The sequence below is a fragment of the Bidens hawaiensis genome, unplaced genomic scaffold, assembly GCF_021521415.1.
Source record: "Bidens hawaiensis isolate Kalapana, Puna unplaced genomic scaffold, B.hawaiensis_p1.1 tig00000935_1, whole genome shotgun sequence".
NCBI lineage: Eukaryota > Viridiplantae > Streptophyta > Magnoliopsida > Asterales > Asteraceae > Bidens > Bidens hawaiensis.
Genome location: NW_027491054.1, coordinates 4,156,756 through 4,171,275, shown reverse-complemented (window position 1 = coordinate 4,171,275; position 14,520 = coordinate 4,156,756). Strand labels below are relative to the sequence as shown.

The following is a 14,520-nucleotide window of genomic DNA, read 5'->3' as shown; positions in this document are numbered from 1 at the left end:
GTAAGTGAGGTTCCCAACTTTTTCCGAAATCCAATACGCATGCACGCAACATGTCCTCTAAGGTCTGAATAGTTCGTTCACTTTGCCCATCCGTCTGAGGATGGTAGGCTATGCTCATATCAAGACGTGTGCCTAGTGCGCTTTGTAGTGACTTCCAAAAGTGCGAAGTGAAACGAGAATCTCGATCAGAAATGATTGAGACAGGCACTCCGTGTCTAGACACCACTTCTTTCATGTAGACGCGAGTCAATCTTTCCATTTTGTCCGATTCCTTAATCGCTAAGAAGTGTGCAGACTTAGTCAACCGGTCAATGATCACCCAGATGGTATCGCATCTCGTCGGTGTCTTAGGTAAACCCGTGATAAAATCCATTGAGATATGTTCCCATTTCCATATTGGAAGTTCCGGTTGTTGTAGTAGACCAGATGGTTTCTGGTATTCTATTTTGACTCTTGCGCAAGTCAAGCATTTGGTCACGTTTGTGGCAATGTCGGCTTTCATGTTTGGCCACCAGTAAAGTGCCTTTATGTCATGATACATTTTATCTGAGCCAGGGTGGATAGAATATCGGGACTTGTGTGCTTCGTCCATCACCAGAGTTCTCAACTCTCCGTACCGTGGAACCCAAATCCGGTTCTCAAAATATCGGACCCCGTCCGATCTGGTTTCAAGTTGCTTGTTCATGCCCCGCATGAGTTCCGATGGAAGATTATCATCTTTCAAAGCTTCGAGTTGGGCATCGCGAATCTGGTAAGGTTAGTTGGCATGAATCGTGAGTTGCAATGCTCGCACTCGCCTGGGTTTATCAGTTTCTTTTCTACTGAGAGCGTCGGCCACTACATTGGCCTTGCCAGGGTGGTACTTGATGGCACAATCATAATCCTTAAGCAGCTCGACCCAACGACGCTGTCGCATGTTCAGCTCCTTCTGATCGTAGATATGCTGGAGACTCTTGTGGTCGGTGTAAATGGTAAACTTGGTACCGTACAAGTAATGCCTCCATATCTTAAGGGCAAACACCACAGCTCCGAGTTCCAAATCATGGGTCGTGTAGTTCTTCTCGTGAACCCGTAGTTGTCGAGAGGCATAAGCTATAACCTTCTCGAGTTGCATCAGCACACAACCGAGACCTTGTATCGATGCGTCACAGTGTACCTCAAAATTCTCCGTTCCTTCGGGTAGGGCTAGAATAGGGGCGCTACAGAGTTTGGTTTTTAACAGTTGAAAAGCAGATTCTTGCGCGTCACCCCAATTGTACTTACTACCTTTGTGAGTCAAAGCGGTGAGGGGTTGAGCAATCTTTGAAAATCCCTCGATGAAACGCCGGTAGTAGCCTGCCAGTCCTAGGAATTGCCGCACCTCAGTCGGAGTCTTAGGCGCTTCCCAGTTTTTGATGGCCTCTACCTTACCGGGATCGACATGGATACCATTCTCGTTGATCACATGTCCTAAAAAGTGAACCTCGCGAAGCCAAAACTCACATTTCGAGAGTTTAGCATACAGTTGTTTCTTCTTCAATAATTCCAGAATTACCCTTAAGTGTTCTTCATGGTCAGCTTCGTCCTTGGAGTAGACGAGAATATCATCAATGAAAACAATCACAAACTTGTCGAGGTACGCCTTGCATACTCGATTCATGAGATCCATAAATACGGCTGGTGCATTGGTTAGACCAAAAGGCATAACCGAAAACTCAAAGTGACCATACCGTGTTCTGAAAGCCGTCTTTGAAATATCTTCCTCGCGCACTCTTAGTTGATGGTAACCAGATCGCAGATCGATCTTCGAGTAATAACTCGATCCTTGGAGCTGGTCAAACAAATCATCAATTCGGGGTAAAGGATAACGGTTCTTGACCGTCGCCTTGTTCAATTCCCGGTAGTCGATGCACATGCGGAAAGTCCCGTCCTTCTTTCTGACAAATAAGACAGGGGCTCCCCATGGCGATGAGCTAGGTCGGATAAAACCCTTATCCAATAAATCCTGCAACTGAGTGGACAGTTCCTGAAGCTCCGCCGGTGCGAGTCGATACGGGGCTCGTGTTATGGGTGCTGCACCGGGTGTCAACTCGATTTGGAATTCGACTTGTCGTATAGGAGGGAGTCCAGGCAAATCCTCCGGGAAAACTTCCGGAAAATCTCGCACAATCGGTATATCTTCAATTCGCTTATCCTCCGCGGGTTTCTCAACAATCTGCGCCAAAATTGCCGGATGACCCTTTGTAGATACTTCTGCGCCTTTATGAGGGTAATGACACTGGTGGTCATGCTGCTTCTCTCGCCCCGGATCGAAATGATCTCGCCGGAAGGGGTAGTAATGTGGACTATCTTATCGTGACATATAATCTCCGCTCGGTTCTCGGATAACCAGTTCATGCCGACAACGACATCGAAACTACTAAGCGTAAAAGGAATAAGGTCGATATCAAAAACATGACCTGACAGTTATAACTTACATCCCGCAAGTACATGAGTCGTTACTATAGTCTCACCGTCAGCTAATTCAACAGGAAACTTAGCATCTAACGGGGTTGGGGTTAAGTCTAAGAGTTGACTAAAGGCTTTCGACACAAAACTCCTATCAGCTCCAGTGTTAAACAATATAGAAGCAAAACAATCGTTCACAAGGAACTTACCAGTCACCACGTACGGATCATTGCGGGCTTGACCCGACCCAATAACAAAAGCTCTTCCTTTACCATTGTTTCCACCACCACTGCCACTTCCATTACCTCCATTGTTGTCGTTCTGTTTCAGCTTAGGGCAGTCCTTCTTAAAATGGCCCTCTTGACCACACTCAAAACATCCCTTAGTCGTCATAGGTGGTTTAGGAGCACCCTTTGCCGCAAGGTCTCATCTACATTCCTTTGCCTAGTGACCCATCTTTCCGCATCTCAGACACTTGACACGGTCACACGGGCCAGCATGATGGTAGTTGCACCTGTTGCACTTTGGATATTTCCCAGCATATCCGCTCGAACCCTGCCCGCTACCGTTGTTATTGTTGTTGTGACCCTGATTGTTGAAGCTTCGAGTGAATTCGGGCTTGCGGTAGTGGTGTTGCTGAAGGGGGTTCGAGGATGAGGATCTGGTATTGTCAAACTTTCTCTTCCCGCTGCTCGGGTTGCTGTTGTTGTTGTCAGTGCTCAGGTTGTCACGGGCTTTAGTGGTTGAACCCCTAGGTGGTAGCGCACTTTGGGTCACTGCTTGATCTGTTAGTTTGTGAGCTAACCGAATCGCTTGTTGAATCGTGGCTGGTCTGGAAGACGTCACCATGCCCTGAATTTGCGGTGCTAACCCATCAATATACATTTCAATCCTCTTACTCGGTGGGTCTACCATCCACGGACACATCACAGCTAACTCGTGAGAACGGGTAGTGTAGGCTTCGATTTCCGAACCCACCATCTTCAATGACCAATATTCTGACTCCAACTTTGCAATCTCCTCTCTTGGACAGTACTCCTCTCGCATCATGTTTTTGAACTCCTCCCAGTTCATCGCGTTAGCCAGTTCCAATCCAAGGATCTGTACGTTCGAATTCCACCAAGTGAGGGCAGAATCCTCAAGTGTTCCAGCAGCGAATTTGACCCTACTGGCAGGGGGACAATTACACATCTCAAACTCCGATTCGGCCTTCTCAGCCCAACGCAGGAAGCCTATAGCTCCCTCAGTGCCCTTAAACGTACTGGGCTTGCAGTCAAGGTAGTTCTTGAAGGTACACGTTCCAATTGGACCTCCAGCTTGGTTCTGAACATGTGCGGCTAAAGCCGCCGCCGCATGGTCGTTCAGCAGAGTTTGGAGTTCTGCTGCAGTCAAGTTGATGTTACCACGTCCGTGTCCAGCGTTTCTTCCAGCCATTTCCTAGAATCACAGTATAAAATGTTAAACATGAATTTTTCTTTCATATACAACACACCATACATGTAATAAAAAGATAGGTAAGAAAGAAATAGGAAACATCATCACATCACAACCATATATTTATCCGAATAATAATTCATGATTAAAACCATTGTATTCGCTACAAAGTATTTAAAATCAATCCTTAAAATCATAGAAAATAATAGTTTGGATGGAGACAACCCCTCCATCTGGGTGTTATCATCACTAGATGTCATCATCTGAGGACACCTCTGAGTGTGCCTCCTCCTCAGCCAGTTCTTCCTCCGGTTCTTCTTCCGGTTCCTCCTTGGGATCTTCCTCGGGATCCCCCTCAGGCTCCTCTTCGGGATCTTCTTCAGGCTCTGCCTCAGGCTCGGCCTCAGGCTCTGCCTCAGGTTCGGCTGCGTTCTGAGCAATTTGCATTTGTAAGACATCGCAACGCTCTAGAGCTATCTCGGTTCAGGTCCTTGCTACTTGGAGTTGCTCTTGCAAGTCTATCATCTCGGCTTGCATCTTTCTCATAATCTTCATCTGTTGATCACTAGCCTCTTGCATTTCCTTCATTGCCGCTGTTATGCGGGAAATTTCCTCCTTAGTCTCGGTTCCATCTTTTAACAGTCCGGAAACGTTAGCTCTCGTATAGCGCATGTAACCCACGCCACGCTCCAAGCATGAAACAACAGCTGCGAGAACTCGCTCTACAGGTTCGGTTATGGGTGGTAGGGTGTTGGGGTAAGCAGGGTGGTTCGGGTGAGGTAACGGGGGAACTTGTTCACGGTAGACCATACGCCTGATCATATTAGGGTACCAATACCAGCTAACTTCGTTTTCGTACATGCCTCCGGATAAGCGATACCTCTTCGGTGCAGGCGCTTCGAGTTCCGGGACTACACGGGGTGGTGGCGATGCGGTAGGTAACTGCTGTTCCTTCCCGTGAGCATGAGTCATCGGATTGGATGATGATGAGGATGGCGTCGACATCCCTACAGGTAAGCCGTGTATGCGCGCGTATGAGTGAAAAGGGGTAAAGAGATAAGATAACAAAGACTACACAAATCTATGCAGTGCGTATCATTATAACTAATGGGTCGTCGCGGTTATAGTCTAGTATGCATGCAATTTCTAGTTCGCTATAACCAATGGCTATGATACCAATCTGTCACACCCTCAAAATCCACTAACGGGGTTTACCGTCAGAGGGTGTGAACTAACAGGATCGGATTCATTAGTTATAATCAAACCATAAAAACGTTTACGAGTAATTAAATGCGGAAGCGTAAAACCATAGAAACCAATGTTGTGTCACGCAGGACGACTTAAAACCTAATGATAACAGTTTAAAATAAGTTTGCATAATTAAAAGTGTTTCAAGCAATGCATGATCCTAAACCGCGCGCCCCGCCTCGGCTACCTGAGAATAACATACTAAAAGTGTCAACACGGGGTTGGTGAGTTCACAAGTTTATATAAAATAAAGCGTTTAGCGTTTGCATTCAGCGTTCAGCGTTTTGCGTTCAGCGTTTTGCGTTACCAGATAGTGTTATGTCAATTATATATCTATAGGTAGCTAGCCTATAAAACAAGTATTGCTAAGTGTTCGACACCGAAGCTGACTGTTTATCATTTGCCTTGCCACCAGGTCTATCCCGACCATGGTATGTGTTTAGCCAAGATTACACCCACTCGACCACCAGTCGAGTTTAGCGTTGGGTGGGGTTTGTCAAACCCAGTAGTACTACTTAACAATGACTCGCTATTATCCAATATTAAACGGTTCGATGTGAATGAAGGACTTTAGTTAACGCGTTTGCCACTTAGTCTTTACAAGTGATATATAATTTATACTAACAAAATCTTAAATGCGTTTTTCGGAGTATGTTATCTCCCCAAGTGAAAAGCGTTTGAAAACAGTTTAAAAGGGGTAAGTGAACTCACTGTTTGCGAAGTATTCTCAAAAATAAATCACCAAGTGTTGCGTGTCGCTGAAAACTCTCTCTTGCGTTCTAAAACAACAAAGAGATTTTCTAAGTATCGGAACTAATATCGAGTCTCTAGACCCGGCACATAATTCCTAAGCACAAGATACGTTTCGTGTTTGTTTGTGAATCGTGTGTGACTTAACAAGTACATTTGTGATACAATACGTGCGTGAGCAATTATTTACGTGTCATGTATTAAAAATGTACATCACTAGCAATTACTCCCCGTAAGGGCAATTTGGTCACACATAACAATTAACTAGCAATTATTCCCCATAGGGGCAATTTGGTCAAAACATAGCAATCAACTAGCAATTATCATGTTTCATGCATTTTCACAAAATTCAGCAGCTAGTTTCACCGAGACAGAAATTCTACTTGAAAGATTGTACTATTCCACCGATCATAGCATCACAATTAATTTACCAAAAATCATCACAAAAGAATATATGTCCTAGGTTTCCAGAACATATTTTATTATATTTTTATTCCACATAGGTTTCTCACAATAATCAAATCATTACAGCAAACTCATAACAGTCAAATTCATGCGCAACAGAATGTTATTTGAAATTCCCGTTTAACGAAAAATCCAATAAATGCAAGACCACTTGGGTTAGGTTCCTAACTCAATAAGTCAACTTCCAGAAGTGGAACCAACCCAATTGGTCTCGTAGTTCATGAGATATAACATTTACAAAACAACCCAACAGCAGGTCTAACAACTCAGCTTTGCACAACGTTTTTGTAAAATCATAAAGGTTAACTTTTACACGTCCAATAATTGCAAATTTACATTATTTAGAAACTAGACTCAACCTAGTTTACGGTAGTATCAATTATCTCAATCAATTTTTACTTTTACACCCCGTTACATTCAATCAAACATCAACAACACAATCTGTCCAGAAACTGTTTGCATCCAAACTCAACAATTTAACTATCTATGGACCACAAATCATTCATATAACATTCTAGACACCATAACTACTATCCATGCATATCAATTACACCATACATAAATAGTTAGGGTTTTATTTGATCTCAAACTCAAAGACACAACAATTAACATGCAATAATATCAAAACTAGTTATCAAATCATCATCAATACACCATCAAATCAACAACAATCATATGAAAACCATACATAGGAAAAATCGGACCTAGGGTTTGTAATTTATACCTTCAAAACACCAATACAAGCAAGAGGAAGGTAGGAGATGGCTAGAAACGGATGTAGGATGCTTCAATTGTGAAAAACCAAGATCAAAACCAAGTGATATGTGTGTGTATGTGAGCCGATTGTGAGGAGAGGGGGAGCAAGGGGCTGCCGTCGGTTTTTGTGAGAGAAAGGAAGAGGAGTTTAGGGTTTTATAATATTATTAATAATAATCAAGTTACATCTAGGTCCCACCACTTCCAAATGTTACTTTTCTAGCTTAATTAACTTAGTTTGCACATTGAGTTAACGTTATATAACATGTTATCACATAACACATAAGTCTAACACATAATTATCACATAATTATTGTTTTGACGTTTTTTGTTTATTCCCCAATTGTTTGCGTCAACTCGTTTGCGTTTCGGTGCAATTCCCGAAAGACTACACATGTAGTAAGTGTCAAGCGTCATTTAAACCTTAGTTTAAATGTAATGAGGTGTGCGTTATAGATTCAGTGATCTAAAGTTTGGATTGACGGAGTTAACGGAGTTAACCTGAAATTGACGATTGTCACAGTACGGAACAAAGGGACCAGACCCTTACAATTTCTATGATGTTAGGGACTAAACCCTTACAATATATCTGTGATGATTGGGACCAGACCCTCATAATATCTGTGATGATAGGGACCAGACCCTAATAATATCTGTGATGGTTGAGATTGAATAGCTTATGGTATACCATAGTGATTTATGAAAGAAAGGATGTAAGTACGTATGCATGTATGTAAAGTATGTATAAAAGAAGTAATAGTAAGGTACGAATACGTATCTTTGGACACGAATGACTACGGATGCGAATGTGATGTATCTTCATTGATTAAATAGAACTCACTCAACGTAGCTAACTAGTGTGCACGCAGGTAAATAGGTTAAAGGAGCTGGCTTGAGGATGACACATGGTAGGGACTGGGAGACTGGCATCTTGGGAAGAAATGTTATGAATTATTATGTTATGTTTAAGACAAATTGATTTATGTTAAGACAAGATTTGTGTTTTGTAATATACAGGTTGATGTGTTTAATTATTTCCTCGAAAGTTTTAATTAACTATGATGTTTAGAACTATGTTTATGAGTAAATCCAACACACATGTAGGGCACCGGGAACGCGGCCTTACACATTACTTTCCGTGCCCTATACACTTCCCTTCGTGATTCCACTTGTGCTATGTTCTACTTTTTAAAAGCTAGACAATTAATCAAACAATTCACGTAATCACATATAAAATCACATACTCATATCTCTAGTAATTAAGCTAACTTTCTTACACATTCCTTCATTATAAAACAAGTATACACCTAACCGTTACCGAGCATGCTAGAGTGGTACATGGCTTTCTTGAACTGACATCTTCTTTCTTATCTTCTTTAAGTCTCATTCTCTGTTCGAGTCTAAGCATATAGGATGCATATTTCTCTTGCACTTATGTTATGATACCAATTTATAAGGCCCTGTACCCACATGCCTTCTTTGAAGTTGGATTTACTCATAAACAGAGTTCCAAATATCATAGTGAATTACAAATTTTCGTGAAATAATAAACATCAACTAATAATTAGATAATCTAAATTTAAACAACCATTCAAACACGTCTAAAATTCAAACACGTCTAAAATTCAAACATATTACAACATAGCAGATCACCTTTTTCTTCTGATGCCAACCTTTATTCTTTGATCCCATGTGTGCTCCTCAAGCTAGCTGCTTTATTCTATTTTTCTGCGTGCATACTAAAAGTCAGCTACGCTTAGAGAGTTCTAGTTAATCAGGCAACATACCAAACATTCACATACCCGGAGATACACATCACATATACGTATCCAGAGATACACATTAAGTATTTAATTAGTTTACCTTCCTTTCATGCATTCATACATACATTCATACATTCATACTTTTTTGCTTTCATACTTTCTTGTTTTAACTTACTTAATATATGCATAACTATTTCTAGGTTTTTAAGAGCCTTTTTCCCTACAACCTCACAGATATTATTAGGGTATGCTTCTTACTTCCATAGATATTATTAGGGTCTACTCCCTACTTTCTAAGATATTATTAGGGTCTGCTCCCTACTTTCTATATAACCATATGACCATACAACCATACACACACTAGTCGAGTGACCGCACGATGTAGCGGGAATAACATTTTAAGATTGTTAGTGAGCCAGGCTAGCTTAACTCGAACTTTACACCAAGTCCACTCAGCTCAGCTCCAAATTAAAGCTGAAATCTTAAAGTTGAGTTCGTCATGATTATTTTGATATAATATAACTTGAGTACTATTAATCATATTTTTGTGAAATATATAAAATGAATATAAACAAAGAATAAAGTGGAGCAGTATTTGGATATACATGAGGGGTCAAAGTTGTTCATTAAATAGTAGAATATATTGTTGGGTGAAAACGTTTTTAATTGTAACAAGTTTATTTATGTGTTTTATCAAATAGATAAAGGTTAGATATGTAACCAATGGGATGAAATTGTAAATATTTATCATTTAAAAAAATTGTACGTTCATGCATATATTCATGCAGTAATAACTTGTACAATTCAAACCATCCATCTAATTTGAATAAAAATTATATTGGAGCGTTGACAAAAATAAGTCCGCGTAAATGGGTACGCTAGGATTTTTTTAATCTTATTTTTGTAAAACATATAAGATTAAAATAAAAAAAAGGATAAAGTTAAGTTAAAAGTGGGAAACATGAGGAGTCAAAGTTGTAATTATTTCTTAAATTAAGAAAATGAGTAAAGTTGAGGTACCATAATTGTAATTATATTTGTTGAATCAAACGAACGTGGGTAGATTGTATTTAAAAGACCACTTTACCCCTTTGTACGCATGTATCTTATGCATTAAAAATTATAAAACCCTTAAAACAAGCGTCTTAATTTTCCCTTTACCTATGTTTTATATATAGTACATACATACATACATACATACATACATACATACATACATACATACATACATACATACATACATATATATATATATATATAGGTTTAAGTTTAGGAGAGAAGTCAAGTTACTGTGAGAAGTGTGAGAAGTCCATTCAGCCAATCAGATTTTTAGTTTTTTTTTATTTTCTTTTAATTAAATATGGGGGTAGTATAGTAAATGGCTAAATATAATTTATAAGGAAACTATTTAATTACTAACATTTTTATTAAATTAACATAACTTTAAATCAATATTTCCTACCTTACTCAAGAAATAAATATCGCAGATCGTTATTGTTATCCACATCAAACAAAATCAAATCTTTAATTCAAAACCAGATATTGCACATATAATCCCAGATCATCCTTGATAACAATATTCTTCCTTCATTAAACTCGAACAAATTTTCCGATCGTCAAGCAAAATCAGAACTCCATCTTGATTCACCACAATTTATCATCAAAGAATGTCTTAACTCAAACTATTTTAGGCGCTGATTGACATGGTAATTATTGAAATTCCATAATCAATTTTCATTCAATTACTTATAATAACGATATCTTTACAGTTACTTATAATAAATAAGAAAATAATAAACTATGATTTTCAGTATTCATGTTACTTATTCCTTATTCCATTTTTATCATGATATTATATCAATTCCATTACTTGTTGAGTATCATTAGTTTTATGAACGTGATTTGAATTTATTTGTAAAGGATCAAAACTAATAACTTGAACATGTTCTATATAAACCACTCATTACCTGTATTATACATAATTACCTGCATTATACAGTTTTATTAATTTTTTTGAAGCAATGGTTAACCCGTCAACCTCTAAGCAGACTGTGTCCATGAGTCAGTCAACATCACATTGTGAAGGTTTTTTCGTTGGTCAATTCAATTTTGAAATTACGTTGATAACAGTTTATTATTGGTCATACTAGTCTGTGTAGTTTATTCTTGTTGTTTGTTTAAATTATTACCAGTAGGCATGCTATTTTTGATGTTTTTTATAGTATGTGTACGTTAGTGATATACGCGTGTGTAGGTTATTATAATGTCCTTGTTTGCTCATGGGTTTGTGTAGGTTGCTGTTGATGTTTTATAGTAAGCGCAGGTTGTTGTTGATGTTTTTATAGTATATGTAGGTTCGTACTGGTTCGTGTAGTTTATTCTTGTTGTTTGTTTAAATTATTACAAGTTTCATGTTATTGTTGATGCTTTTATAGTATGTGTCAGTAACTGATAAACACGTGTATAGGTTATTATAATGTCCTTGTTTGCTTATGGGTTTGTGTAGGTTACTGTTGATGTTTTATAGTAAGTGTAGGTTGTTGTTGATGTTTTTATTGTATATGTAGGTTTGTAATTTTTTGTAATTAAGGTTTTAGTGTTTTAATGTAGTAAGTGTGCATGTTGTTGATTTATAGTAATTGCAGGTTGTTTGTTAATGTTTTTATAGTGTATTTAGGTTCGTGATTACTCGTGTGTAGGTTATTTAAAGATCCTTGTTAATGTTACGTCTTTTAATATTTTATTTTGTTTTATGTTTTTCTTATACATTCTCAACAGCATCTACGGTTCTTACCAACACCATACAAAGTTCGCCAGTCATTAACAATGTATCCATCAGCGACACAAGCTCGTAGCAAGATATTAGTAATGAACGTAAGTAACAGAACTCAAAGTTTTTTTAACCATAATTAACACTTATCATTCTAATTGGTTTTCATTTTTTTTCCAATGTTTTAGAAATAGAGGAACCTAATTTTTACTTCTCCCCGGACGGAACAAAGTACTGGATACCGAGGGTCGCCACAGCTAAAAAACCTAAAAAAGACGCAGCATTTAACCATTGGGAAGATGTTGTCACCAAGTACAAGTCCTATGCAGAGAAAGCCAGTTTTGATATCAGGATCTCAACCAAAACCTACACAAATGGTGTTTCTTCGCATAGGTAAATTGTTTGCTTGAGAAGTGGTAAGCGGCGTTTCAAACCAATTGACACTTCAAATGCCGAATCATCTTCAAAGCAACGCAACATGAAGAGTAAACGTACCGGTTGCGGTGCATGTATAAGAGTTAACATTAAAGTTGTATAAGGCTTAGAAACCTACACTTTATATCACTTTAACGAGCCCCATAATCATGGGCTTGTTAGTGAGCATAATATGGACGGTAAAAGATAGCTCGATTTCTCAGATAAGGAGTTCATTCAAGGTTTCCAATCAATGGGGTCCGGTCCAACAAATGCTCATCATGTCTAAAGCTCTTTGAAGGGTGGCCAGCACGTTGTACGAGGAACTAAGGATGACTGGAAGAACCATATTCGAGATGTTAGGTGTTATATTGCAGACAAGGACGTGTAGATGGTTATCAATAAGTTAAATGATAGCAACCTGCATTTCAAAAACAACTTTTTCGAGTACCTTGTTGGTGCGGGAGAGCTAAGAAATATGTTTTGGGCAGATGATATATCCAGAAGCAAATACAAGTTATTTGGCGATGTGTTAGCATTCGACGCTACTTACCATACTATCAGGTTACTTTCACTATTATTATGTATGATAGAGTCAATTACTTCCATTAATTAACTTATTAATAGCAATATTTATTGTTGTAGGTATTCCATGATTTTTGTCCACTTCACGGGTGCAGATTGCCATAAACAATGTGTGACGTTTGGGGCAGGGTTAATATCTAACGAGACAATTGACTCGTATAAATGGTTATTGGAGGTCTTCATCAAGGCTCATGGCAAGCAGCCTCAGTTGGTTTTGACATACCAAGATCCGGCTATGAAGCAGGCTGTGTCTGCCGTGTTGACGGATTCACATCACAGGCTATGCATGTGGCATGTGACCGATAAAATCCCTATGAAGGTAATTACATTATGCATCCTCAACATATTGAACTTAGCAGACAATATAAACGATTTTCAAAACCACAATTTATATAGTAAATGGACAAATGTAAGAACATACAGAATGTAGGAACACATAGCGACTGATAACACTCAATTTGCAACTTGTCATTGCATTAGATTTTGAACATCATGTCATTTTGCACATGATAAACACTTGCTACATGCAGCTTGACTTCCTAATCAAAGTTCACATTACATACTTATTTTATAACAGACTACACATGCAGCCTACACCGACACTCTTTAATAACTTTTTTTTCTCTAGCTCATTTACAAGTTTTATTAACACTAACTTTCTTCACACACAGCTTAAAGAAGAAATGGAGCGTAATAATGAGATAAAATCTCGTGTTCATAAGCTTGTATGGAACGTCTTCAAAAAGCCAGAGACTTTTGAACACAGATGGCATGAAATGATCAATGACTATGATTTATCCGGTAACAAGTGGTAGACCGACATGTACGCTATACGTCACCAATGGGTCCTTGCTTACTTCAGAGAGTTATCAATGTGTTGTTTAATGAAAACGACATCTCGATGTGAGAGTTATAACTCACAGTTCAAAGTCTATTCTAGTGAAGGCAACACACTTGTTCAGTTCATGCTTTGCTTTGAACAAGCTTTGAACGCTCAACGTTTCGTTCAACGACAACTACAGTACGATACTACAACAACGTCACCTCCGATGTTGACCCGGCTGCCATTTGAACTTCATGCTTCGCAAGTGTACACAGAAACTATTTTCAAAGACGTTCAAGAAGAGATCTACGAAGGGCTTTATCGTTGCTCCCATGAGCTAGTCGAGTTTGTTAACGAAACGAGGACTCACTTTGTTAAGCATACCGACAAAGATAAAATATTAGTTGGTGAGTTTAAGGTATTGTTCCACCAACTTTACCATTCGTCATATTTACACATTCTCATGTTTTACTATACCAATAACTATCGTATTGTCTTCTGTAGGTAACTAACAACATAGAAGAAAACTCATTTAAATGTTCGTGTATGTTGTTTACTAGAATTAGCTACCTTTGCAAACATGTATTTTGCGTGTTAAAGACAGATCTTATTGAGAAAATACCCGATAGGTATATTCATTCGTGCATGAAGAATGACGTATTATCATCTGACTTTTTCAACATTGAATACCGATACGGTGTTCCTCTTGATGAAAAGTTTAAACTACGACATGAGTTTCTTAGTTTAACCAACCTATGCGCTGATCGTGCACGTGGGGACATATGTGTACTTCAAGATATGGTTGACCATATGAAAAAACTGAAGGACAAAATATGGTAAGAAATTCCCAATGAACTTGCATGTAACAACAAGTCAACCATAATACAAGATTTGCTTGGAGTGACAGAACTTATATTAGTAACCGCACCGAAGGGAATACAAACTAAGGGGTCGGGTAAACGGATGCGTAAGATTGGCCCTGGCGAAAAGGCTAAAAAGAAAAACAGGAAAAAACACAGAAGGGAGTGTAAGACGTGTAAAAAGTTGGTGCGCGACCATGATTCTCGCAACTGTTAGAAAGTTCG

At 38.8% G+C, this 14,520-nt stretch overlaps 1 protein-coding gene across 1 annotated transcript; it reads left to right on the top strand.

The window, feature by feature from the left end:
• The first annotated feature begins 13,433 nt into the window (after window positions 1-13,433).
• Window positions 13,434-14,275, top strand: LOC143548599 (protein FAR1-RELATED SEQUENCE 5-like). The gene is made up of 2 exons (XM_077039717.1): window positions 13,434-13,853; window positions 13,940-14,275. Exons 1-2 carry the CDS (start codon window positions 13,434-13,436, stop codon window positions 14,273-14,275), a joined length of 756 nt encoding a protein of 251 aa, XP_076895832.1.
• The last annotated feature ends 245 nt before the right edge of the window (window positions 14,276-14,520 follow it).

Excerpts from the sequence above, each read along its gene's own strand:
- LOC143548599 (XM_077039717.1), top strand. The coding sequence starts at position 13,434 with ATGTACGCTATACGTCACCAATGGGTCCTTGCTTACTTCAGAGAGTTA. Across the intron at positions 13,854-13,939 it reads TATTAGTTGGTGAGTTTAAG|GTAACTAACAACATAGAAGA; the intron begins GTATTGTTCCAC and ends TGTCTTCTGTAG.